General features: G+C 53.9%; 1 protein-coding gene across 1 annotated transcript in view; it reads left to right on the forward strand.

Moving 5' to 3' along the window:
* The first annotated feature begins 5,638 nt into the window (after nucleotides 1–5,638).
* Nucleotides 5,639–27,534, forward strand: part of RANGAP1 (Ran GTPase activating protein 1) — a 30,934-nt gene continuing 9,038 nt past the window's right edge. Inside the window, exons 1-8 of the mRNA XM_080810739.1 lie at nucleotides 5,639–5,893; nucleotides 9,438–9,587; nucleotides 14,120–14,247; nucleotides 17,741–17,800; nucleotides 20,449–20,628; nucleotides 23,462–23,596; nucleotides 25,981–26,139; nucleotides 27,151–27,264. Coding sequence (XP_080666865.1) covers nucleotides 9,476–9,587; nucleotides 14,120–14,247; nucleotides 17,741–17,800; nucleotides 20,449–20,628; nucleotides 23,462–23,596; nucleotides 25,981–26,139; nucleotides 27,151–27,264 — 888 coding nt within the window. The 5' untranslated portion in view covers nucleotides 5,639–5,893; nucleotides 9,438–9,475. The remainder of the gene's footprint in view (nucleotides 5,894–9,437; nucleotides 9,588–14,119; nucleotides 14,248–17,740; nucleotides 17,801–20,448; nucleotides 20,629–23,461; nucleotides 23,597–25,980; nucleotides 26,140–27,150; nucleotides 27,265–27,534) is intronic.

Below are 27,534 nucleotides of genomic sequence, written 5' to 3' on the forward strand. Positions count from 1 at the left end.
AAGCCACCCAGGAGCCCCTTTTAGGTATTTATTCGAGAGAGCGACCGAGCACAAGCAAGGAGAGCAGCGGAGGGAAAGGGAGAAACGGGCCCCCCGCTGAGCGGGGAACCCAATGTGGGGCTCAATTCCAGGACCCTGGGATCATGACCAGATCCGAAGGCAGATGCTTAACCAACTAACCCAGCCAGGTGCCCCTTAACTTTATTCTGTTGTGTGTGTTTTTTTTTTTTTTAGAATTTTATTTTATTTTATTTTTAATTAATTTATTTGTTAGAGAGCGAGCGAGCACAGGCAGACAGAGTGGTAGGCAGAGGCAGAGGGAGGAGCAGGCTCCCTGCCGAGCAAGGAGCCCGATGTGGGACTCAATTCCAGGACGCTGGGATCATGACCTGAGCCGAAGGCAGCCGCCTAACCAACTGAGCCACCCAGGCGTCCCACTGTTGTTTTTTTTTTTAAGATTTTATTTATTTATTTGTCAGAGAGAGTGCACGCGCACAAGCAGGGGGAGCGGAAGGCAGAGGAAAAAGGAGGCTGTCCACTGAGCAAGGAGGCTGATGCACTGCTCCATTCCAGGACTCTGGGATCATGACCTGAGCCCGAGGCAGCCACTCAACCCATTGAGCCACCCAGGCGACCCCTTAACTTTATTCTTTTTTTTTTTTAATATTGTATTTATTTATTTGACAGACAGAGATCACAAGCAGGCAGAACAGCAGGCAGAGAGAGAGAGAGGGAGAGAGGGAAGCAGGCTCCCTGCTGAGCAGAGAGCCCAATTTGGGGGGGGGGGTGATCCCAGGACCCTGGAATCAAGCGGGGGAAGGGGCAGAGGGAGAGAGAGAATGTGACTACCCGCTGAGTGCGGAGCCCCACACAGCGCTCAGTCCCAGGACCCCAGGATCATGACCTGAGCTGAAGGCAGAGGCTTTAACCCACTGAGCCACTCAGGTGCCCCTTAACTTTATTCTTTTTTTTTGTTTCCTTAACTTTATTCTTAATGCTCTTTTGCATTTACACTATTTTGTGAAAATTCCTGTCAGTATTTATTAAAAAATTATTTCCGGGCACTTGGGTGGCTCAATGGGTTAAGCAATTGCCTTCTGATCAGGTCACGATCCTGGAGTCCTAGGATTGAGTCCCACATCGGGCTCCCAGCTCCACAGGGAGTCTGCTTCTCCCTCTGACCTTCTCCCCTCTCATGCTCTCTCTCACTCTCTCTCAAATAAATAAATACAATCTCAAATAAATAAATAAATAAATAAATACTTCCATTTTGAAACAAAACAATTCTTTTTTTTTTTTTTTTTTAAGATTTATTTATTTGGGGGCAACTGGGCGGCTCAGTCATTAAGCGTCTACCTTCAGCTCAGGTCATGATCCTGGGGTCCTGGGACTGAGCACTGTGTGGGGCTCCGCACTCAGCGGGTAGTCACCTTCTCTCTCTCCCTCTGCCCCTTCCCCCGCTTGTGTTCTCTCCCTCTCTCTCAAATAAATAAATGCAATCTTATTATTTTTTAAAAGATTTTATTTATTTATTTGACAGACAGAGATCACAAGTAGGCAGAGAGGCAGGCAGAGGGAGAGGGGGAAGCAGGATCCCACTGAGCAGGGAACCCGATGCGGGGCTCAATCCCAGGACCCTGAGATCATGACCTGAGCCGAAGGCAGAGGCTTAACCCACTGAGCCACCCAGGCGCCCCGAACAAAAGAATTCTTAAAAGAGAAAATAATTTACCAAAAGCATTTGGTATCAGGAAACTCTCCAGAAACATGAGGCCACAATTTAAGCTCCTCCACAGACAACACTCTTTTCTGTCTCACTCACCTTTGGATTCCCAGAGCCAGAACAGTGCCTGGTACATAGCAAATACTTGATTACTATTTGTGGGGGGAATGAATTATTTTGATTATGGTTACTTATCAAAGTTTAAAAAGGTCGTGTATTCTGATGGGGAGCCCTGGGCTTGAACACAGGGGAGAATGTGGTTGAGTGGTCTTTAACAGAATCATCTGTTAGCAGCACCTTCCCACCAGGGGAGGTGACCCTTGGGGGTGAGGGGGCAGACTCCTCTGCAATGCTGGGAGGCCAGGCCCACCACCTTTCTCTAGGAGCCCTAGGGGAGCACCGGCACCCTGATGGATCTTGGGAATTTCTCTCCACATTCCTCACATGTCTGGCATAATTCAGGCATTTGTCTTTGATCTCACTAAATGGCAAGTCTGCAGCCTTAGTAGTTCTTAGTACCGGTATAAATATTGTTATTTATTCCATTTACAATTAGCAATTAAGTTTGTTTTCAGACACCACAATGGAATTTAAAACACTCAGTTAAAGTAAACCAAACTAACCAGAGGCAGCCTGCTTTTCTCTTCAAAACATCCTTTAAAAACAAAAGAAAAAGAAGCTGCATAAGAGACAGAAAGGTCTAAAACATTCTCCTTTCCCCTTATACCCACCTCATACTCACAAAATGAATTGTTTTGCATGTGTGTTGAAAAGGACCCCAGAGATCTGGCTTCTGCTCTTTTTTATCTTGGGGTGCCTGGCTGACTCATTTGGTAGAGCAAGCTACTCTTGATTACTGGGATCATGAGTTCAAGCCCCATGCTGGGCATAGAGCTTACTTAAAACAAACAAAAAAACCTACTGTCTCATGTCTAAATTACTGTGTAATTTGGGCAGGTCACTTAACCTCTCTGGTCCTCAATTCTTTGAAGTGTTGAAGAGAGGCGTGGCCTGAGATGGCTCTAACCATCTGTGAAAGGCTATGATTCCATTTACTGGGCTGGGCAAACTAGCTTTCAGGTGATACCTTGAAAGGGAGAGAGAGTGAGTTGGGGAAAGAGGAGAGATGACAAATGCGTTGCTTGGAAACACTGACGGCTGTGGACTCCTCTGACACTGTATACCATTGTGTAACCTCCTTCTCCCAGTTTTCCCATTTTAAAGTGGTTTGAGCTAGAATCTAGATTCAGGAGTAACAAACAGAATCTGGATTGCTAAGGGGTGATGTTGGGCTGTTTTGGTGATTTTGAGTGTGGAACGTGAACATGTTCAGACAGATTTACTCTCCCCCAGGCTCTCATTACCTCCTAATACCTCTTTAGCCCTTGAAGGCTGTTGTTTCCTTTTCTCTCCTTTTAAATTAAGTAGAATGCACACCCCGCGTGGGGCTTGGACTCACTACCCTGAGATCAAGAGTCACATGCTCTATGGACCGGACCAAGCTAGCCAGGTACCCTGAAGACCATTGTTTCTGCTAAGAATTCCCTTCCAAACCTGAAAATCCTATGACCCATCAGTTAGGTGAGGACAGGGAAGATCACCTAAGATGTTCTACCGCCTACCCTCCTTTTCTCTCTGGGAGGTCTCTGTCAGAAGGTCAAGGGAGGCCTCAGGAAGAAAAACTGGAAAAGGGAGGCTGGGGATCACCCCAAGGAAAATCCAGACTGATTTGATCAGTCCTAGCTGTAATCAGCACAAGAATAGCATCAGGCCTAATTGGAAGCATCTCAGCCTTCTCAGATGATGACTCATTTTAAGCAAACATCCAGTGACCCTGACTGGAATCCAGTTCAAATGAGGAAACGTGAAGCACTTACGACAAGTGAATCCCGGAAAAGACGCTGCCAAGATGGTTACAGTACCTACCCCAAAGCTCTCCCAGGTTGACAAGGACACTGCCAATAATATTATTAAAGTTGTGAAAAAGCCCTCAGAACTGCAAATCAGCCACTGTGGGGACTTGAAGCTTGCTGTAGGGCCTAGAGGAAGGTGACTCATTCTGGACAGAGTGGTGTAGAAAAGCCTCCCGGAGGAGATGGCATTTGCCATGGGCCTTATAGGCAGGAGAGGAGAGGTTGGTTGGAAAGAGGACCCACATCTCAAGAGTGGTGTGAACCAGGGTATAGAGCTTGTTTTCTCATCTCTCTGCTAGAAGGGGTGGCAATGATGCCCGCTTCCTTTGTGGTTGTAAAGATTAAATTAACTGTGTGTGAAAGGATCTGGCACATAATATATTTAACTTTCAATTGCAGGTAAAGCAAAAATCATGTGCGTGGGCCAAGTTGTGAGAGGTGACTTTGGAGAAGGCTGCATATGTTGATGGTGATTATCTCTGGGTGCTAGAGTTTCTCGGGTAATGTTTACTTTTCTCTTTATCCTGTTCTATGTTGGTTGAAGTATTTATAGCAAACACATGTTATTTATATAATGGATAAAATGTTCTTTGCAAAAAGAAAAAAAGAAAAGCTATTTGTGTTCTGATACCTAAAAAATTAAAACCTAGGGAAAAGTGGCAGAATTGTTCAAAGAACCCCCTATACCCCTTCACCCAGATTCACTTATTTCGAACATCAGGCCATATGCATGCTCTCTCCCTTTCTACGTATATATACATTTTTTGAACCATTGGTAAGTCAGTTGCTGATATCATAACCCTAATTATTTAAGCATACATTCCCAAGAACAAGGGCAGTCTCTTACATAACCCAGCACAATAATAACAATCAATCAATTTTTTAAAGAGATTTCATTTATTTATTTGAGAGAGTGAGAGAGAGGGGAGAAGGTCAGAGGGAGAAGCAGACTCCCCGCAGAGCTGGGAGCCCAATGCGGGACTCGATCCCAGGACTCTGGGATCACGACCTGAGCCGAAGGCAGTGGCGCAACCAGCTGCGCCACCCAGGCGCAGTAACTTTAGCACTGATACAATGCTATCATCTAATATGCAATCAGGTTTTGCTAAATTGTCTCCATATTGGCCTTTACAGTAATTTCCTCCCCAGTCCAGGATCCAGTCCACGACCCCTGTTTGCATTTAGTTGTCATATCTTTTTTAGTCTCCTTAAATCTGCAACAGTTCCTCAGATTTTCTTTGTCTTTCGCGACACAGATATTCTTGCAAGAGTACAGACCGGTTATTCTAACTGTAGCGGAAGAAACTGTAACTCAGTTTGGGTTTGGCAGATGTTTCCTCAGGATTGGATTAATCTTACGCATTGCTGACTGCACGGTGCCGCTGCGTCCTTCTCAGTGCATCACTTCAGCAGGTGTGCAGTGGACGTCAGTTTGTCGTGTTACTAATGTTAACGTGGACCATTTGGTTAAGATGGTGTCCCAGCTTCTCTAACATAGGATAGCCATTTCCCCTTTTTAATTATCAAACAACTTGCGGCTATTTATGTGAAAGCCTTCGAGTGGCCTTTCAATTTCATGGGATTAAAAAGGCGAGGCTTTCCTTTGAGGAAACGGATACGTATTTCTTGCTGAACAGATCCAACAGCTCGCCTTGGGGAGTACTAGCCTTTGTCTATAAAGATAGGTGAGCGTGAACCTTTCCGGAAGGGCTGAGTCGGCTGGGCCGCAAGACTTGACGGGAATTGTAGTCTCTCTGGGCGCCCGGGGTTACACGCCGCCCTGTGGCCTCCTGGAGAAAGAGCCAGAAGCCGAAAAGGGAGGGCGCAGAGGGAGAGGGCGGTGGCGCGCTGGGACGCGGTGCATCACGGGACTGGTAGTTCGTGGGCGCACTCCTGCCGCGGCCACCGCCCCCCGCGCAGGAGAACTCGACTACCATACCCGAGAGGCCACGCGCGTGGGGGGAGGGAAACCCGGCCTGGGCCTGGAACAAATCAAATCGAAGGAAAGAAACTGCCGGCTTTCAAAATCCTCCTCCTCCGCCATCATCCGCCGCCGTGCGGGGAGCAGGTGGTGTCGGAGACGGGAGTGGTGAGAACTGCCGGGAGAGCTGACGGAAGAGCGTGCCGGGTATCGGGATCCGTGGGCTCGGAGGCGGCGACCCGACCCGACCTGACCCGGACCCTAAATCATTTCCCGCCCCCGCCGGGCGGACGCGCGCGCTCAGGTCGTCCCACGCGGCGGCGCCGCCTGTTTACGGTAAGGGTCGGGGTCCCTTTCCTTTCCCCGTCACCTGCCTAGGGTGGGGGCGGGGGGGCTGCGCGTCCTTGCATCTGGGCGAGGAAGGTGTGGCGCCCCTGTGCGCCTTCTGGGTGTCTTCGCGGCCTTATCCCCTGCGCTTCCACGGCCAAGCGCGGAGGGGCTGAGAGAGGAGGTGCTGAGGGGGGGGGCACAGGCCCCTTTCCCAGATGGGGAAACTGAGGCTTGGAGAGGGCGTCTGGCGCAGTTGCCAGCAGTGGCGTCTCTTGGCGTCGGTGACAACTGGGGGCGGTGCGCGTCCTCCGGGGATCCCGGATGGGGCTCCCGCGCCTCCCGCCTGTCATTTGAGGCCCGCACACGCGCGTCGCTCCCCTGTCGCCGCCTCCCCATAGCCCCACGCCCGCGGAGGGCCTGGGCTGGCGCCGTAGCCCCTGAGATCGCCATGAGTCACTGCTGACGCTTCGCAGGAACGATAGATGTGCACCTGAGAAAATCTGCGACTTTCGTGCCCGAAAGGAAAGGACCGTTTGTGTATTTACTGACCCTTTGCAGACCTAGGGCGAATCAAGCACCTCTCTGTGCTTCGTTTTGGTAGTCTTCAAAGTGGATGTTGTGTATGTGTATTGGACTGAGGAACAGGCCCTTTTCTAGCCGAGAAGTTCTGTGTTTCAGTAGGAGCATACCTGGGAGCCCCACCACCATTTTTCTTTTCTTTTCTTTTCTTTTTTTTTTTTTAATATTTTATTTATTTGACAGAGATCACAAGTAGGCAGAGAGGCAGGCAGAGAGAGAGAGGAGGAAGCAGGCTCCCTGCTGAGCAGAGAGCCCGATGCATCAGATGCTGATTCGGGGCGATCCCAGGACCCTGGAATCACCACCCGATCAGAAGGCAGAGGCTTTAACCCACTGAGCCACCCAGGCGCCCCCCCCCCCCCCCACCATTTCTCTTGCCTCCAGTTGTCCTATCCAGAACTGCAAGTGATGGCGGGGTTTCAGGCTAATGTTTATTTAGTGTCATCTCTTCGTTTTTGGATCACCTTCCAGATGCCAGGCCTTAGGTTGCATTTAAGTGATCCTGTCAAAACGTCTGTCAGAGCCTGCTCTTCTCTGTTAAGAGCCCACCAGTGGCTCTCCTTTCCACTCAGAGTAAAAGCCACATTTTTTAAATGGCCTTTGGGATTCTGGCCTCTTGCTAATTCTCTTTTCTCATTTCTTGCTTTATTTCTTCTTCCTTCTCTGCCTTCCAGCCCCACTGGCCTCCTTGCAGTTCCTCTAATCTTCTCTCTCCCCCCCCCCCCCCCCCGACCAAGAACCTTCAGTTTTGCTATTTGCTTTGCAGGAATGCTCTTCCTTCAGATACCTGCCTGGCCCAGACCTTGATATCCTTCAAGTTTTTGTTCCTTTCCTAATAATATCTTCTTTAACCATTCTGATTTGTTTTTAAAGTAGGCTCTATGCCCACTGTGGAGCCCAACATGGGGCTTGAACTCATGACCCTGAGATCAAGACCTAAACTGAGGTCAGTAGTCGGTCGCTTAACCAACTGAGCCACCAGGCACTCCTCTAACCAATCTGTTTTAAATTGCAACCCTCAGGGTGCCTGGGTGGCTCAGTGGGTTAAGCTGCTGCCTTCGGCTCAGGTCGTGATCTCAGGGTCCTGGGATCAAGTCCCATATAGGGCTTTCTGCTCAGCGGGGAGCCTGCTTCGCTCTCTTTCTCTCTGCCTACTTGTGATCTCTCTCTGTCAAATAAATAAATAAAATCTTTAAAAAAATAGAGAAATAAATTGCAACCCCAGAAAACTCCTTAACATCTTCTCAGTTTGTTTTTCTCCTTATCATTGTTTTAAGATACTACGTATCTTGTGGAGAACACATGTTCTAAGGGATGGATTGCTGGCTCAGTTGTTAGAGCTCGGGACTCTTGATCTTGGTGTTGTGGGTTTATACCTTACATTGGGCATAGCGATTACTTAAAAAATAAAATTTTAAGAGGTGCCTGCATGGCTCAGTCATTGGGTGTCTGCCTTCGGCTCAGGTCATGATGCCAGAGTCCTGGGATGGGCCTGCTCAGTGGGAAGCCTGCTTCTCCCTCTCTCACTCCCCCTGCTTGTGTTCCCTCTCGCTGGGTCTGTCAAATAAATGAATAAAATCTTTAAAATAAGTAAATAAATAAAATCTTTTTAAAAAAAGAGAGAAAGATCACTTATTTTAAGAAGGCACGGTCTTTTTCATTCATTGCTGTGCTTCCAGTATCTGGAACAAGTGTAGAACATAGTAGTACACGATAAATGTTTGTTGAATGTATGAAAAGACGCCTCCTTACCCGGAAGAATAATTCATGCTTCCTGGTAAAGATAGACAAACCAGGGTGATCAGGGTTAAGTTAAAGAGAAGGAGGTGGGAAGCTGGCTGTCAGAACCCAGAGGACGCCTGGGGGGAATGAGAGGATTGGGGGGGAACCATCACAATTGTGTCTTAAGGATGAATAGACTGGGAAAGAACGTGTTCTGGATGAAAAGAAGTCTCTGTGGGTCAAGTTCTGTCCCCCGTATCAGTCTTCCTTGGTGTTCCCTGATTACCTGCCTTTTCCTCTTTAGGAAAATGGAGTGACCCTTCCTGCCAGTCTGCTGAGTTCTGCCAGGCTGGAAGCTCCTTTCTTTAGGAACTCTGCCCTTGATCTATTGTGATGGTGGCTGTTGTGATGTAGAAACCTCTGGTCTCCTAGGAACCCCTGAGGTCTGGCCACCATGGGTTGCCCAGTCTCCTGGCCAAGGTCGAAACTGGCTGTGCAGTGGGCTGACCCCTGTGCCCCACGCCCAGAGACATGCCAGCGTGGGTGGTGGGGCATTTCCTGGGATGGATGACCTGGATCCCATAGCCATCTTAGTTCTGTTTGAGGAATGGGACCCTCAAACAGAGAGCAGCCAAGATGATCAGGCAGGTGTGTGCTTGGGGCTCTTCGCTGCTATTGGTCAGGGACTCAACTGCCATTCACAAGGGACCCAGAAAACAGACAGCTCACATGGCTATGCTTGGTGTCCCAGCTGGGACATTTGGGCAGGGGAGGAGTGAAAGTGAGATAGTGACTCTCCAGAGGCTAAAATGTGATTTTACTACATTCTTGCCACTTTCTCCACCTTTCTAGAATTGTTCCTTCCCCCTATTTTCATTTCTCCCACTAGTTTAGCTGTTGAAGTCTTCATAGTGGGGGAAGCGGGGGTCAAAGCCTTGAAATAGCTGGTGTCCTGCCCTGTCCTCCCCAGCTGGGGGGCCCCAGGAGACTCTTTCTCTCTTTTTTTTTTTTTTTAATATTTTACTTATTTATTTGACAGAGAGAGACACACACACACACGCACAGTGAGAGAGGGAACACAAGCAGGGGGAGTAGGAGAGGGAGAAGCAGGCTTCCCACCAAGCGGGGAACCCGATATGGGACTCGATCCCAAGATCCTGGGATCATGACCAGAGCTGAAGGCAGACACTTGATGGAGCCAACCGGGCACTCCGACTCCTCTCTTTTAATGAAACTTTGTCCTGCTCAGTTTGCAGATTTCCAGGGGAGCCCAGCAACGTGGCCGGCATGGCCTCTGAAGACATTGCCAAGCTAGCAGAGACACTTGCCAAAACCCAGGTGGCTGGGGGACAGCTGAGCTTCAAGGGCAAGAGCCTCAAACTCAACACTGCCGAAGACGGTGAGTCCCCGCGCAGGCTAGCCCAGGGGAGGAAAGGGAGTGTGCGAACGACCACTTACTCTACTTGTGCTCAGGCTTGTTTAGCTACATTATCACATTGTTTGGCCTAGTAGCTCTGTGAGATATCATTGGGCCCATCTAACAGTGAGGCTCAGAGACGATATGTCCGCAAGCACGTACAGGCTTCCCTGCTGGTCGTCGTGTTTTTGGAGGCCATCCTCGCTGGTGACAGCTTAGGTTGGCAAGTGGGAAGGGATAGTAAACAATGAGGGACCACGACAGCAGTCTCAGGATATAGCCCCTGACGTCTTCAGACCTTTACCACCATGATCCCAGGCAGGGCTGGGAGTACTGGTTGCCCTCCCCAGAGGTAGGACCCTCTTGGAGGTCTGGTCCATGTACCTGAATGCCCCCTGGGAGAGGGATGGATGTTCTTATCTGTGTAGAGGAATGAGGACTGGAGGGAATTAGGAACCAGAACATAGGCCCTGCCTTTTCATCCCTAGCCAGAGCCTGGCTAACACTCGTCAACCTTGAATCCCCTGGAGTTTGGAAGTGAAGGCACCTATGTCAGTACCTGCGTGGCCTCTTGAGGTTCGCGTCCAACCAGGGAAACTGGTCTGGGCTTGCCTGGTTGTCAGGGAGTGTAGGCAGGCTTGTTCCCCTGCACTGGCTGAGAAGCCACTTGAGTCCTTGGGTGGGTGGGAGCGTGGCCATGCACATTCCTAATATCTCTAGAGGGCCTTAAAATTTATAGAGCTCCCCCGAGCTCTTGTCACTTTCAATCATGTACCATCCTGGGGGGAGGGAGGTGGAAATGTTACCACTTTATAAAGAAGGAAAAATGATTAGGAAGACCTAACTTGCCCAAGGTCATACAGCTGGTACATAGCAGAGCCAGGATTTTAACAGAGGTCCAGCTGAATCTCTGTTCCTGTGTTTCTCGGTAGACATTCACCTCAGTTCAGGAAACACGAATTTGCTATGAAATGCCATTCGCTGAATGCCGAGTCGGCAGTCTTAAGTGCCATGCACATAGAATCTCATTTTATTTTCCTGAAAGTCCCTGAGGTGAGTTTCATCCCCAGTTTGTAGAGTGGAAAATGAAAGCCCAGGGAAGTGAGAGATGGGACTTGCCTCGGGGCTCAGGTGGGAGCCGTGGAGCTGGGATTAGAGCTCAAGCTTGTCTAGCCTTAAAACCCGGGCAGATCGCCACCTCCCCAGCGCAGGCTGGCCGTGCTGCCTCCATTTTGTGGGTCACCAGGGGTGCCCAGCTACGGTCCAAGCCTCTGAGGAGCTTCTGCCCTTGAGTGGGAAGGGAGGTACTCAGTTTCAGAGGGCCCCGGAAGTCTCCGTGGATGAGCTGGTGTGTGGAGTGTCCTTAAGAGAGGGGAAGGGGACACTAGAGGCAGGGAGAACCACGTGAGTTAGGCACAGGAGCTGAGACACATAGGGTGGGCTTGGGAGAGAAGAAATCCGGATGCCAGAGGGAGCCCAGTGCAGAGGCCCTTGCACGCTGTGTGGGGGAGCCCGGCGGCTGAGTCCTGGTTCCAGAAAGGGCCTCCGTCTTGGCTGCGAGTGAGCCGGCCCAGTCAGGAGAGGGCACAGGCCTGTGTGAGGAAGCCATGAAACTGATGATGAGAACAAGGCTCTTTTCTCTCCCCAGTAAGTCATGTAAGGGCCAAAGAAAGGTCTTCCTGCTTCTCCTTGGCTGCGTGGTGAACACCTGGAACCTGTCACTGTGTGAGGTTGTGGAGGCTGAGAGCAGGCTCTGCTGCCCGGCCTCCTGACCGCCGGTCTGGACGGCGCAGCCCTGGCTGGTGTTTGAGTCCCACAGAACTGCATTTGGGGGCACCTGGGGGGCTCAGTCATGACCTTCGGCTCAGGTCATGATCCTGGGGTCCTGGGATCGAGCCCCGCATCAGGCTCGGCAGGGAGCCTGCTTCCCTCTCTCACTCTCCTCCTGTTTGTGTTCCCTCTCTCGCTGTCTCTCTCTTTCTGTCAAATAAATAAGAAAAATTAAAAAAAAAAAAAAAAGAACTCCATTTGGATCGAAAACAAGTGAGAGGGGCCACCCAGTGGTGATCCCCGCCTTCCTGTCCCTTCTCGTCCCATGTTGATGCTTTTTCTTCCAGCTTGAGTTGTGCCTGTCACTCTCCCCAGGGCTGAACTCTCCATGCTCGCATCACTCGTGTGGCAGAAGTCTTCCCTCGGGGCCCTGGCATCTCTGTCGCCTGGCTCTTCAGGACTGCCCAGACGTCCCCGTGAGCAGCTGTCCTCCCTCCTCGTTCAGCTGGCCGGTCTCCGGCTGTTGGGGGGGCTCCGTTTGAGAGCAGGTGGTCCGAGGGGCTGAGAGATTATTTCAGCCCTCGCACAGCGCACTGCGTGCCAGCCACAGAGGACACCTGGGCACCTGGGACCCGGTGTTGGGGGGTGGGGATGGATGGGGGGAGTGCTGCATAAAGTCCATGGTTGTGCGCCGAAGCAAGGATTTGGAGAGGAGCACGTGGGTAGAGTTTCAGAAGACCAGTGTGAAACCTAGCTCTGCCCTTTTCCTGAATTTCTGGGCAGAGTCGCTTCATTCCTTTAAACCTCAGCTTCCCCTCCTAGAAAATGGGAGGCTCATAACTGTCCAGCCTTCCTGGTTGTGAAATGAGAAAAGGAAAATGAGTGCTGGTCACCACCTTCCGGCTGTGTGACCTCACTAGGCGCGTACGTGCTCTCTGTGCCTCAATGAACTCCTGTTGTGAAATAGACGGAGCAGTGACTAGACGGCGTGGGGGAGAATGCTGAGCATTCCTCTCTGCAGGGCATGGTAGTGAGTGGAGGCAAAGTCCCTGCTGGAGCTCATGACCCAGTGAGGAGGGGCGTATGAACCCAGTCTCCGTGTAATGATAAGTCATCACTCCGGAGAGTGTAAAATTGTAGCAGGCAGCGTCTGCGGGGAGACCAGGGCTGTGAAACCTGCTAAGCAGGTTCTGACCTGCCTGGGAGTTCAGCAGGGCTTCCTGGGGAGGGGCTGCTGGCTGCGGGCGGCCTCAGCCTGGGGAGGGAGGCATGTGCGCAGGCCCCACCGGGACAGCTTGTCTGCGAGCTCCTTACAGGTTGCAAATCACCTCCTTTCTGAAACCCTCTCTGTGGCCTTCGTCACCTAAAAGGTCAAGTCCAGCTTCTCTCTCCTATACACATCTCCATCTCTCCCCCACCGCCTCACCCCACTCTTGTTTCCTGCCAGCCAGGTAGATGGGTTTGTCTCCTGCAGCTTGTGTGTTCTTGTTTAGGTTGTAAAATTAACACGTGCTCATTATAGAATACAGAAACATTGATTGAAAGAAGGCAAAACCCCCGCATCTTCATTATCTCACACCCAGGATACGACTACTATTAATTTTGGTGCGTTTTTTCCCTAGCTTTTTTCCAACCACAGCTGAGTCCCTTCTTTTCTCTCTCTCTCTCTCTCTTTCTTTCGCAATTTGGATCATAATTAGAGATACTTTTTTTTTTTTTAAGGTTTTGTTTATTTATTTGACAGCGTGAGAGAGAACACAAGCAGGGGGAGTGTTAGAGGGAGAAGCAGGCTTCCCGCTGAGCAGGGAGCCAGATGCGGGGCTCGATCCCAGGACCCCGGGATTATGACCTGAGCTGAAGACAGATGCCCAACGAATGAGCCACCCAGGTGCCCCAATTAGAGATACTTTAAAAGCTGCTTTATAACCTGATATGTTAGAAATAAATTGAGCAGTTGATGGCAAAGCACAGACACACCCATAATTGCAGCACCTAGAGATAAAACTGTTTTAACATTGGGTTTCTATCCTTTTAGAGCTTGCGGGATGTGTGTGTGTGCGCGCGGGTGTAAGGTAGAATATATAGCATTTTATTTTTTTATTTTTATTTATTTATGTTTTTTAATAGGTATGACATTTTGAAAGTGTGATCAGACCAAACACCCATGGAAAACCTCATTTTTCACTTGACACTATGACATGAATATTTTCCAAGTTGGGCAAACACCTGTGGCACCGTTCATAATGACGTCAGTATAACTGTGTAATGTACTCTGGTGAATTAACCTTTTCATCATAACAAAAACGATACAGTAGTGAACGCCCCACACATGAATCATGTAACACTGAGAGCCTTTCTGTTATTGTACCTGCTGGAGCCTCACTTGGATGCGGTTTCCCTGCTTGGCCTCGTGCGCTCCCTGTGCAGGGGGGCTCCGCCCACGCCACCATAAGGTGCCCCAAGCCCCTTCTTCGCCCCATGCGGTCAGCTTCTTTCTTCCTTTGGCTCCCAAGTCTTCCATCCCAGCCTGTTTTAATACTCAGTACAGAGGAATTTTCTTTTTAGTCATGTCCCCTGCTAGACTGCGAGCCTGCCTGATTCTCCTTTGCAAGCCAGGGCCCGGCACACGGCAGGCCTGTTACTGCTGTTGGAATTGTGAGTGAAGAGGTCGTGGCCGGACTCCGTTCTGCCTCAGTTGTTCGTGACTCCCAAAATCTAAGTTTCTGTTCTTTGGTCCTTTGCAGCCAAAGACGTGATTAAAGAGATTGAAGACTTTGATGGTTTAGAGGCTCTGCGCCTGGAGGGCAACACGGTGGGCGTGGAGGCAGCCAGGGTCATCGCCAAGGCCTTGGAGAAGAAGTCAGAGTTGAAGGTGAGGACGCATGGTGAGCAGACCCAGAATGGTTGGGGCCGAGCTTCCGCTCACGCCACCACAGCCCCTGCCTGTGTCCAGACCGTCTTAGGTCCTGCCTTGTTGGGGGTCACCGTGAACAGCTCCCCTTGCTCTGGCCTTCCCAGAGCACAGCCCCGGCCAGGGCCCCTCTCCCGGTGTGATGCGTCCATTCGGATCCCCCGGTGACAGACAGGAGTGTCAGAGGTTCCTCGGGTAACACGCGTGAAAGATGAGGGGGCAAGAAGCAGAACTGGACGGGGCGAGCCTTCAGCTAGCATTGCAGATTTGGCCGCCAGATTTGGGCCACCAGTGCCTTGGACCATGGGGCCTTTCTGGCAAGCACTGAGCCTTCCTAGCCGGGAGCTCCAGAGCAAACAGTGCCCGTAGAAGAGCCGTGTGTTGGGCAGAAGTGGCCAGGCCTCCGCTCAGAGGCTGGGGGCGGGGGTGGTTGGGAAGGTGCTGCACTCCTCATGCTGAACGGCGGTTCTTTCTTAAAGGTTAGATCCAAGTGGTGCTCCCCTTTGGCCGGCACAGGGATCCTTCTAGTCCATTGTGTCCTAAAGGGGGTCCCACTAAACGGCAGTCCCTCAAGATGCTCGGTGAGAAGAGTTGGGGTATCAGGTGTTTCAGGTGTCACGGGGGAGGGAGTCCCTGTGTGCTCTCCGTTCCCGGGAATCCCGGTGTGCGGGAGCACGTGAAAGCCTCTGCAGAGGCGCGGGCAGAGGAGACCCGCTTTTCCGACTGCAGATGGTGCTCAGTGCACGCAGGACACGTGTCCTCAGTCCTTGGGGCGCCCCAGATGAGAAAGACTGGGTCTGTTTGTAAGTCGAGAATGGAGGCTCCAAGGACCTGAGTAAACTGCCCAAGATCCTAATGCCGGTCAGTAAGCCGCGTGGCACACTCCGGAGTCTGGTGCTCTTTCCTGGCCCCGCTGCGGTCGCTGAAGGGGAGGGATGCAGGGCCAGGGCAGATGGCGTGGATCTGCCCCGTGTGGCCCTGGAGTTGGCTCGTGTGGTGGCCCGTACTGTTTGTTTCCTCCGGAAGCTCCCGGTCAGGTTAGTAGCTAGGGCAGTGGTGCATCTTCTCCTCTGCCCACGGCCTGTCGTGTCCCTGAGCAGACACGGGGACATCTTCCTAGGAAAAAACTCGACCCTCCGCACTGGCCAGTGAAGGGCAGGAACGGAGGAGATGTGGCCCGGGCCTGGAGGCTGCAGGAGCTGGGATTTGTCATCTGAGGGTCTGGGTTCAAGCCCCAGTACCGCCACCTTGTGTTCTGTGGCCTCGCACGAACTTCCACTCTGAGTCTGGGCTCCTTTATGAAACCTTTTTCTTCCCTGTGAGGTTACTGTGGTGAGCAGATGCAGGCTTGTGTCACGAGAGAGCATGGCCGCAAGAGTGCCACATGCATTTTGTGTCACCCCGTGCAGGCCCAGGACCTTGAGTCACCCTGCTCCCGCTGGGTCAGGGCCGGGGCAGGTGGGAGCTACCCTTGACCCCAGTAATGCTCGCCAGGGTGCTGGTGCCAGAGGAGATGCTCCCTCTCCTGTTGGAATACAGGCGCAAGCTAGGTCTTGACAGATGAGAGAGGGTGAGGTCCAGAGCCACACGTGTCAGGAGGGGGCTGGGACTGGGGCCAGATGACAGCCCAGCCTCATAGCTCTGCAGTAACTACTCTCACTTAGAGACTGTTGAGGCCAAATGCTGTATTTCAGAGATGGGATACTGGGGGTCCAAGGTGGGGAGTGGGGAGTGGCAGACCTGGAATCAGGTTAAGTCAGAGTTGGAACCTCGTCCTTGTGCCCCAAAACGCCATGCTGACCGTTGGCCCATCAGAGCCGGGTTGGGGAAGCTTCTGGATGAGAGGCCAGTTGTTAGGGGTTCCAGTACTCGGGCTCTGGCTGCCTGTCCTGGCCCTGAGCGCCTGCATTCAGGTGTATCTCACTGAGCAGACCCATGTAGACTGTCCCCTAAGACTCCCTGTGTGTTGGTGATTTGCTTTACTGGAGGCCTCGAGAATTCTACAGAAATCGGTTTGCTTGGTACTTAAGGCTGGATTTGGTTTATACATCCCAAGGACTGGATTTACGGGGGAGAGTTGCTTTCTCTGGCTTCCATCATTCCCAGATTCCCGGGAGAGGCTGAAGCTGCCACAGTTGGAGGGTAGGGCTGTGTGCTTAGAGACCAAATTCCGCTGGCCTGCGCCATCTCACAGTCTAGCCATAGGGTCACCACCTTTGTGGCCTTTCCTAATACTTTCTTTAAATCAGCTCACTTTGATGTAATTTAAAAGCAAACATCCGTTTTGTAAATGGAAGATGGTATTCTTTATCATAAAAGTAACGAAATAGCGTTATTTAAATTCTCGTCACCTAAAGCACGAGGTCTGCTTACCCTTTGTTCAAAAGGCAGACAAGGGGCGCCTGGGTGGCTCAGTTGTTGAGCATCTACCTTTGGCTCAGGTCTTGATCCCAGGGTCCTGGGATCGAGCCCTGCCTAGGTGTCCTTGCTCAGTGGGGAGCCTGCTTGTCCCTCTGCCACTCCCCTTGCTTGTGTTCCCTCTCTGGCTGTCTTTCTGTCAAATAAATAAAACCTTTAAAACAAAACAAAACAAAAAAAGGCAGACCAGCCAGAAGTGGAGAGGTGGGCAAGATCCACCAGCCCCAAAGCAAGACTGCCCTCTGGAGGTGATGAGGAGGGTTGGAAAGAGTTTTGGGGGGCTCTTGGCTGGCTCAGGCAATAGAGCAGACTTTTTTTTTTTTTTTTAAGATTTTATTTATTTATTTGACAGACAGAGATCCCAAGTAGGCAGAGAGGCAGGCAGAGAGAGAAGGGGAAGCAGGCTCCCCACTAAGCAGAGAGCCCAATGCGGGGCTCGATCCCAGGACCTGGGATCATGACCTGAGCCGAAGGCAGACGCTTTAACCCACTGAGCCACCCAGGCGCCCCGAGCAGGAGACTCTTGATCTCGGGATCATGAGTGTGAGCCCCACGTTAGGCAGAGAGATTACTTTAAAAAAACCTCAAAAAACGAGTAACTTCCTCGCTGCTGGTTTCCCTGTATTGCTTGCTTACCACCTTGGCTGCCCAAATCCTATCACGTGTTGCTTGGGCCCACAGTGCATGGGAAACTGGTTTTGGAAACAGGGAGTCTGGCGTATTGGCCCTGGCCCTGCCACTGGCCTGCCCTGGGGCCTGGGGCCCGTCTCTTCCTTCTCTGCCTGGTTTCTCTCCTGGAAAACGAGAGGGTTGGGCAGATGAGGGTTTTCCCCACACTTCTGTTGAGCCCTGTGTGGCCTGTGGGGCCTCCTGGTACCCCCAGCTTCAGCCAGAGCTGGACCAGCTTTTTGGTGAGGAAACCCAACTTCAGAAGTATCGTAATGCTCAGCAGCCCGTGGCCGCACGGGTGAGGCGTCGCCTGCAGGCCGCCTCTGTGGGCCTCCACTGACTCCTCTCTTCCCTTCTCCTTCCAAAGCGATGCCACTGGAGCGACATGTTCACTGGGAGGCTGCGGTCCGAGATCCCGCCAGCTCTGGTAGGTGCACCGGGCCACTGTTCCCCTCTGCTGGGCACCGTGACCCCTTTGGTAACTCCCAGGTCTGTGTTCACACCTTGTTCACGCTGTGGGGGACTGAGACGCTGAATGGAACCCCGGCAAGGGCAGCGTCTGCCCGTGTCCTGACAGGCAGGTGGATGTCCAGGCCGTGACAGGGCCAGAGGGTAGGGGCTGGGCCTCTGGGGACTCGAGGCCCAGTCACAGGCAGTGCAGCAGAGCCCCGGGGTCGCAGGGTTCATTCCTGAGCTTTGTGGCTTCAGTCCACTGTGACTCTCACTCCCTCCACTCTTCTGTTCTCTTTGCACTGCTCCGCTCCTTCGCTTCTCATGGTGGGTGGCTTCCATCCACTCTGCTTTCCATTTCCCCATTCCTGGGACTCAGCTTGGCTTGGGTCCGGTTCCCAGCCTGGGGTTGGGTGGGTCGGGAGGGGCTGTCACTGAGCAGATTGTGCTGGCCTGAGGCTCAAGGAAGGAGGCAGGTAACAGGCAGCCTTTCAGTAACATGAGGCCCAGCCTTCAGGAGGAGGTTCTTGGCCAATTATTGGCATGAGTGTCTGTTACTAGGTCTCTCATCCTGGTTGTGCTGGGGCTGCCGCCTTACACCTCCATGCCTCTAGCCAGCACTGTGGTTCCTGAGGTGCCCAGGGACCACCTTCATTTCTAAATCATCTTAGTCCGGGGGCACCTGGCTGACTCCAGCGGTAGAACAAATGGCTCCATCTTTGGGTCAGGTTCAAGCCACATGTTGGGCATAGAGCTTCCATTTAAATGAATGAATGAATATATTAATTAGTAAGCTAATACGTTAGTATAATGATGATGATGATGCACCTCAGTCCAGTAAACAACTAAGGGTCATTCAGGGAGTGATAGGTGCCCTAATGGGGACCCCAGAGGGAGAGCTCTTCTGTTGGGGGATTGAGGAAGCCCTTTGGGAGCCGGTTCTGTTAGTTACCGGCCTCAAAGGGTGAACAGGAACCAGGTGAGGGCAGGATTTAGGGTGTAGGTTAAGTAAATTCATTTGGGGGTTTATAAGTAAAAGGATGTAAAGTTAGAAGAGGGGATGAAGAAAATGCACTTGGAGATAAGAACTGTGGGCCCTGTGCACATTGCTTTACCTGATTTTTAACATTTACATTTCTCGATCTTTGAGAGAGATTTTTTTTTTTTTAAGATTTTATTTATTTGACAGAGAGATAGGGAGGGAACACAAGCAGGGGGAATGGGAGAGGGAGAAGCAGGCTCCCCGCGGAGCAGGGATCCGGATGCGGGGTTCAATCCCAGTACCCTAGGATCATGACCTGAACTGAAGGCAGATGCTTAACGGCTGAGCCACCCAGGCGCCCCTGAGAGAGATATTCTTATCTCCTTATTACCGATGACCAGAGTGAGTCTTAGAAAGGGGGAAAGAGAATTTGGGGGGAGGGAAAGGCAGGAGATGCAGAGAAGGTAGGGCAGACACAGAGGGTTTCCACAGCTCTGGCTGCTAGAGGGCGGGAGGCCAGTGGGGCCAGGTGACAGGGGCTGGGCTTTCTTTCTTTCTTTTTTTTTTTTTTTTTAATTTTTTATTTAGGGGCTGGGCTTTCTGTGGGCAGGGGCAGCCAGAGAATGGCCCTCCGTGGCTGAGGCAGTGGTGGAGAGGGTAGGAGAAAGTACCCCCGCTTTCTTATTTGTGGCTGAGGCAGGGAGTGTCTCCCCTCCCTGACTCTGTCCACTGGGAACCCCGTGCAGGATGCACGCCCAGCCCTGTTTCTGCCCTCAGTCTCTGGCAGGGCCACCTGTCCTCACCCGTCTCTTCGCGGGGAGCTATAGGTATCCCCAACCCAGCAGGTTCCCAGGAGAGCGTAGCATCCTGCCCTGTTGGTCTTGGGCTGTGGCTTGGAGATAAGCACCCATCTGCCCAGTCACCACCAGGAACCCTGGGGGCATCAGCGGGGCCCGCCTCATTGCTGCACGTGCCCAAAGTGCAGCTTCTGCAGGTCTGCTTCCCTCTGTGGGACCTAGAACCCACCTGAGGCTGTTTCCTCTTCTGTCCCCCACAACCCTGGCCAGCCAGCTTCCTCCTCTGCTGCCTGGATCACTGCCTGCCACTCCTGGGCTCTCGGCCTCCAGTCTGCCCTCCTCAGGTTCGGGGGATGTGTCTTTGGTAGCCCTGCCCCACGTCAAAGCCCTCAGAGCTCTCGGGCTCAGGTTCACGGTCCTTGGCCAGACATCCAGGACTCTAGCCTGATGCGATTCCTCTCTTCCTTCCAGCATCAGCCTCTTCTGGAGGCCCCTGCTTGTCTCCGGACACGCAGTATGCTGCCTCACGCTTACATGTCTCTGTTCACGTTCGTACCGTTGGCTGGAATCTCATGTCCGGTTGACTGATTCTCATTCAGCCTGAGCTCAAGCGCCACCTCCTCTAGGAAGCTTTCTCTGACCACCCCCATGTATACCAGACCCCACGCCCCACCTGAACTGGGAGCCGCCTTCAGGGTTTCTGGTCCTGGGTGTAAAATAGGGACAGTCTGTAGTGAAATGGTCTGTGTCTCTGCCTGGACGCCCGCTGAGGGCAGGAGGGACCGGGCATAGAAGCTGCCTCCGGGAGGTGTCCGTGAAACTGAGCCGAACCTTCTCTGTGTCCAGACCTCACTAGGAGAGGGACTCATCACCGCCGGGGCGCAGCTGGTGGAGCTGGACCTGAGCGACAACGCCTTCGGGCCCGACGGTGTGCGAGGCTTTGAGGCCCTGCTCAAGAGCTCCGCCTGCTTCACCCTCCACGAGCTCAAGCTCAACAACTGTGGCATGGGCATCGGCGGCGGCAAGGTGGGTGCGGCGGCCCCCCCCCCACGTCCCCCTCCCTCCTTGCCTGCCTGTCCGCTCTCCTGCTGTGTTGGAACAGGAAGTATGTGCCCGTGGCCACCGTCTGGGATGGCTGGCCCGGTGCTTTTCTCTCCAGAGGAGAAAGGCCTCAAAGGCAGCAGCCTGTGGCCAGTGGGGAGAGGAGGTGGAGGCCTGGAGGGTGGGGTTGCCTAGCAACCATCCCCAGTTCTCGCGTTGTCTTGGCAACACAGAGGCAGTGTCTGCTGGCTCTGCAGAGTGCCGGGCTGGGGCATCCCAGACCGGCTGTGCCCTCGGAAAGGCGTGCGGAGCCACGTGAGGCCCGGCGTGTGCGTGGGGGAGAGAGCCCAGGAAGAGAAACCACTTAGGCCTGGGCACAGCTCACCTTTTTCCAGACTGGGCCTTGCCCGAGGTGCCTCCCACATCCTGCCAGCAGCTCAGCCGGCGGGCGTCTGGAAAGGCGTCTCTTCTCTTCCCAGAGCCTGCACTGAGGGAGCCCAGCTTAGCTGGTTCTCTTTTCTCGTCCATTCTGGCTCCTTTAGGCCCAGACGCTAGAAAGGCCAATTCCCATCCTCCCAGCCCCACTCAACGTTCTGCATGTTCTGACCAAAAGGAGAAAAGGGCTGGGACATGGGGACCTACAGCAACTGGGAACGTCTTCTCTTTGAAGATGTCTTAAATGCGTTACCCTGATTCTTCCACCTCCACCAAGAAGGGCGTGATGCTATTCCCATTCTTCTACCTAAGTGGATTCGGGGTTAGGAATCTTGGGTCAAGTCCCCAGATGGCATCGCTGGGGTGGGACTAAGGGATTCGAAGCTGCTTTCGTGCCCATTAGAGCAGCAAGAGGAGCCGGCGTTGTGCTCCTGGTGCCCCAGCCTGCGGAGCCAGAGCGGCCTCCCCGGCATGGGGTGCCTGCTGCCTCTTGCCGCATGGGAGGGAAGGCTGGCTCAGCCTGCCCTGCCAGCCCCATGCCCCCCACCCCCGTCTAATTGGGCAATAAGCTGTGCACATGTGTGAAGACATTAAGATGTTGGCATCAGCACAGAAAATAGGTCCAGCCCAACCTAGAGCAGGGTGTGCTGAGGGAGCTGGAGACGCGCCTGGGAAGTGCCCCAGCTTTGCCATCGGCTCTCCTCTGCTGCGTGGCCAGCCAGGGGAACTGAGGCTCCTAGCGCTGCCTAGGAGTGTGGCATGGCTCAGGGACAAAGACTGAACCCTGTGGCCAGGGGAGCCTCCCTGGTAGCCCAGCTCCATTCTGGATTTTTTTTTGTTTTTTTTTAAAGATTTTACTTATTTATCTGACAGAGAGATAGAGAGCACAAGTAGGGAGAGCAGCAGGGAGAGGGAGAGGGAGAAGCAGGCTCTCCACTGAGCAGCGAGCCCAATGCGGGGCTCAATCCTGGGACCCTGGGAGGATGACCTGAGCCGAAGGCAGATGCTTAACTGACTGAGCCACCCAGGCGCCCTCCACTCTGGTATTTGACTTGTACTTGTCTTTACCACCCACACTCTGATTCAGTGAGACCCTCTTGTCGCATCTTGTGGGTGCTGGCCTTGCTGACCTGTGCCTCCTGGGAGCTGCAATCGCCAAGGTCTCCCGGTCCCGTGGAATCTGGTCCGTCCCGCTGGAATGCGTTCGCTGTGGCCTGTGTGCCACACACACGGGACTGCAGGGGCCCGAAGGACTCACTGGGAGTGAGATGTAGCCCTGTGCTTGGAGCTCTCCAGACCCAGAGTCCCCCGGTTGGACTCTAGTAGGTGCTGTGGCCTCACCATGGTGGCCCCAGCAGGAACCGGGGAGGACGGGATCCCTTGGTGCAGTTGGTTCCCGCCGCCTCAGAGGTTCCTTAGGAGGCTGGTTATAGCGGAAGTGCACGGTCTTGAGCCTGTGCACAGCCCACCAGGAGTCAGGCTGGTGATCGCCCTTCTGGCCCTACTGGCCCCCAGAGACGGAGAGCTGTGCTGTCAGGCTGACGTAGCTGCCAGTCGGGGCTCCCCTGCCCGTTTGCCGTGGGACCTTGGCCGGCGCAGTTACCTCTCTGAGCCTTGGCTTTCTTGCTAATAGAGTCAAGCCAGCACCACCTGCTTCCGAGGCTCCGTTTGTGGTTGAAACGAGGAGGTGTGAAAGTACCTTTGTCGAGAGCACGGGCGCTCCAGGAGGAGCGCTCCGAAAGTTGCCTCTCTCCCGTACTTCTCGTGACTGTCCCGTTTTATTTACCATGGTCTCTCGGGTTCCCAGCAACCAGCCAGCAGTTTGCTCTGTGGGTATCACCAGGTACACGCTATCTCCTGACACCTCCCCAGCCATGTGTCCGAGGCGCGAGACAGAGCCGTGGTCTCGGCCAGCTCCCCTTAGGCATTGGGCGATGTGGAAGACGTGCCAGAAGATTTGGGCTCTGGTCCACAGTCTTCCACTTGTTTAGCAACCACAAGAATGTCCCTGTCCCTCTCGGAGCCTGCAGTTCTTCGGCTGGAAAGTGGGAATCACCACCGTCCTCCCCATAGAGGGCTTCTAGCTGTATAGTAAGCTGATTGGGAAGCCCCTTCCCCAGGAGCTGGCTTGCGGTTGGCCTCTCCGTGTTGGTGTCTCCCTTCCTTCCGGGTGTGTGTCCCCACCTCTCACCCGAGGCTAGACCCCACAGGGTAGTGGGACACACACACGGAGCCGGCTGTAAGGTGCTGAGCACATGCGCGGTATGACGTGGTGCCTGTGAGCCGTTCTTTGTCCCCGGGTCTGCCACCAGTAGGTGGCATGGGGTGTCGAAAACCAGGGCTTCCTGCCTCAGGGCTGGGCCTCTTGCCTTCCCCCAAACAGATCCTGGCAGCGGCTCTGACCGAGTGTCACCGGAAATCCAGTGCCCAAGGCAAGCCGCTGGGCCTGAAGGTCTTCGTGGCTGGCAGAAACCGTCTGGAGAACGACGGAGCCACTGCCTTGGCGGAAGCTTTCGGGGTGAGTGGCTCCTGCACACCTGGCCCCGCCACGCCCCGAGACAGGCTGAGCTTTGCAGGGTGACAAAGCTGGTGTACATCCAGCTCTGGAGTTGAGCTGGGAGGCCTAGGGTGAGTTGCTTCCCCCTCTGCACCTGCTGGCTCATTCTGCAGCGTCCGAAAGGTTTGCATGGTCCCCCACTGCAGGTGCACTGGTGGCGGCTCCCTGGGGTAGTGTTTGAGAAGACCGTGGGGTTGCTCTGATCAGTGGGTGAGGTCTGCTGGGCTCAGAAGTGGCAGCGGGGTGCCCGAGTGGTGAGTGGGATGACAGCCTAGCACGGCGCTCGCCTGGGCTCATGGAGGGTCCGTGTCTCTGGCCTCGACTGGGTGGGGGACAGAGATGGAGTCGTCGGACTTACCTTTGAGAGGGGGAGGCAGGGGAGTGGTGGCTCAGGTGCCCCGTCCCCTCTGCCTCCCCTCCCATTCTCCTCTCCCTTCACCCTTCACAGCGGCCCCAGTGCCCTGCCCCCCACCCCAGGACACTGTTGAGACCTTGACTATGAGCTCCATGAGAGGGCCGTGCCTTCCCCACGGCGCTGGGAACTTGGGAGTCTTTCTTTTCTCTTAATTTAAACGTTTTCTTTGGCAAACCGTATCCTAGACAGCATTAACCACACTCGGGCCAGAGCGGCATTCCCCACCGTCTCCCTGCCGGAGCTCACGTGGGGCAGAGAGGGAGCATAGCAGCGGAAGGTGCCCTGGGTCTTACTGGACCCCTGGCTGCAGGAAGCTCCTGCTGCCGCCAGAGCTCGGGGGAGCCCGGTTGCCATCCTTGTAAACACTGTGCCATTAAAGGTTACACCTTCTCTGCACCATCTCCTGCCCCCTGCCCTGTTGCTGTCCCTGGTATGCTGGGAAGATGGTGTGCTGTGTGAGTGCTAGCCTCCGGCATGTCCTCCAGTGCCCTTAGAGCGCGGCTCTTCACGCAGGGTCCCTGGGCGTCTCTAGTCTGTGGGTAGAATTCAGGGAGTCTTTGAATGAGGATGGGGGAAGACTGCATGCCTGGCAACCACTAAAGTAACTAAAATGTAGTGTTACCTTGAATCGTGAACATAGAATAAATCTCAGCAGCTTTCAGAATGCCCGTGACTGTGTGAAGTATAGAAATCACAGATTTTTCACATCAAGTTATAGTCGTTACAGAGACGTAGGAACCTCTGTTTCCCGCTCATCAGCATTGTGGTAGCGCTGGGCTTGCCCACGGGAGCCGTTACTCGGTGCCTCTGTACCGAGGAGGGCATCTACTGCTGCAGCACACATTTGGGGTTTTTTCTAAATATTTTGGGGACTTTCTTCCAGTTGAATGGATTTCCTTTGTAGCCCAGTATGATTTATCTTAAAATTTTAAAGTATGTTCAGGAGGGAGCCAGGGACTTTAGCAGATGGTGCAAAGGGTCTGGTACCAGAAGATACTGAGAAGCCCTGACTGGTAACGTTCCTTCGCTGGCCTGCCTGTATTTATCTGTGAACCCCTTGTGCTGTTCTGGGCACCGCGGAACTACAAAAGGCACCTAGGTGGAGAGTCCTCGCAGGCCTGGCCTCAGTCCTTGGTAGCAGTAGAGGCTGGGACGTGGCTCTCCTTGGGAGCTCAGAGGCTGGTGGGGTGTAGACAGGAAGGTGGCACCGATAGTCCAGGATGAGAAACACTGAGAGAGAGGAAGGACAGTGCTCTGGGGGCACAGAGAAGAGCGCTGGACCGTGCCTGGGGGCGGGGGGATCCTGGAAGCCCTCCTTGGGGAGGAGGTGTCCAAAACGAGAGGTGTCCAGGAAGACAACATAGGAGTCAGTCTATCAAGAAAATGTCCACAGATAAGGACGCAGTGTTCCATGCAGAGAGAAGGAGGTGTCGGAAGGTTGGACTGAACGAGAGCTAGGTGGTTGGAGAAGACTCCACTCTACAGAGCGGGGCACCGGTTGTGCTGTGTAAATAGCGTGGGAGAGCCCCGAGCAAGACGGGCACGGGAGCTGCATGCGGTTTGCAGGGACGGACTGTGGCTGACCCCTGGGCCAGCGCCCAGGGTCCTTGCGAGGTAGAGGACACCTGTGTGTGATGCAGGAACCTGTGCTCTGAGCGGCGTGACCCTGCATGAGTTACTTACTAGCCTTTCTGATCCCTAGTCTTCTCTGTCCAGGTAGGCCTCCCTCCCGAGATTGTGGAGAGGATCAGATACAACCCTGCGCAAAGCTGTGCTTTGAGATCCGCACCCCACGTAGCCACGGGCAGACCTGGGCCTGAGCTGACGGCAGCCCCTCCCCTTCCTGCCTGCTGGATACTGTTGGGGCGGGGCCTGTCCCTAGATGGCTCCGGAGCCCACCACCCTGCTCTGTCCCTCCTGCCCCTCACAGATCATTGGGACTCTGGAGGAGGTCCACATGCCTCAGAATGGCATCAATCACCCCGGCGTCACGGCCCTGGCCCAGGCTTTCGCCATCAACCCCCTGCTGCGTGTCATCAACCTGAACGACAACACCTTCACTGAGAAGGGCGCCGTGGCTATGGCCAAGGTAAGGCGGGAGTGGCGGGGTCAGGGTGGAAGTAAGCAGGTCTGGCTGCTGCGTTTTGAACACACCCAACATCAGGCGAGCCCCTCCGCCCCTCCGCCCCTCCACCAGGTATGTGCCCGGCTATTTTGAACATTCCAGAGTGGGGCACATGTCACAGGCTTGCCTGTGCCATTTTTGGGCGTGTCCATACCGCCTCCCTCTGTGCTGCCTCTACACCCAGCTGTTGGTGCTGCATTTGTTCTCAGAGGCTGCCTGGCCTCTGTTTTTCCCATTGATTCTTTCATCGGTTGTTAATTGAACTCTGTACCTCGTGCAGGCCAGGCAGAGTTGAATCAGACTCTGCCTCCAAGGAGCTCCTAGTTCCAGGAGGGAGGGGAGAGGCCAGCGAGAGCTCAGGGCCAGAACCCCTCTGGATGGCTGTCGAGACCTCACAGGGCCCTAAGCCCCACGAAAGGCTAGCCCTGTTGCCGTGGGGTGTTAGCAGAAATGTATGCAAGGGTAGGGGAACACGCAGGAAGTTCAAGTCAGACTTAGGGAAGATTTTCTGGAAGAGGTCCCATTTTGACCAAGTTGTACAGGACAAATGGACTGTGGACAGAGAAGGGTGTTTTGGGCAGAGGGATCCGCAGCGTGGGGGAGGCCCAGAGGTAGGAGGGAGCCTTGTTCCATTGGTCCTGGTTTGAAATGACCAGGGTTCAGGGTGTGTCTAAAGGCTGGAGGAGGGGCGGGGAGTGGGGGGGCACCTTGCTAACGCCGAGGCTCTCCCGTGAGTAATAGGTGTGTTGGGTTTTAAGTTGGGGGTTCGACTTGGTCAGATTTGGGCTTCAGGAAGGTTTTGGCCATAGCACAGAAGTAGGGTGGAGGGAGGTTCGCCAGAAGCCGGGAGGGAATGCGAGCTGACGAAGTGCGGGGAAGGCCAGGTGAGAGGGACGGCGATGGTGTGGCGACAGCGTGAGCCGTGAGCTCTCGGAGGCCCTCACTGTCACCCTGGCCTTCGCTTCCTCCTCGCAGACACTGAAGACCTTGCGGCAGGTGGAGGTGATCAACTTCGGGGACTGCCTGGTGCGCTCCAAGGGCGCCGTCGCCATCGCAGAGGCCGTGCGCGGGGGCCTGCCCAAGCTGAAGGTGCCGGCGCCGCCTGTGTCTCTCCTCTCGGGGCTGGGCGCATTTGGGTTGCTGCTGCCGTCGGGGCAGGGCTGGGGTAGTCTTGAAGGCCGGGTAGGCCTGGGTTCGTGGCCCAGTCCTTACAGCTTCCCTCTCGTGCTGTGCAGTCCTGTCCCCTGTGTGTTAGGAGCCGGTTTCTTCATTTTTGAAACGGGAGGAGGGAGCGATGAGGTCATGAGGGTATAGCAGAGAACGTACCCAGCGCCCGGCACACCACGAGGGAAATGGCAT

The sequence above is a fragment of the Martes martes genome, assembly GCF_963455335.1.
Source record: "Martes martes genome assembly, chromosome: 8".
NCBI lineage: Eukaryota > Metazoa > Chordata > Mammalia > Carnivora > Mustelidae > Martes > Martes martes.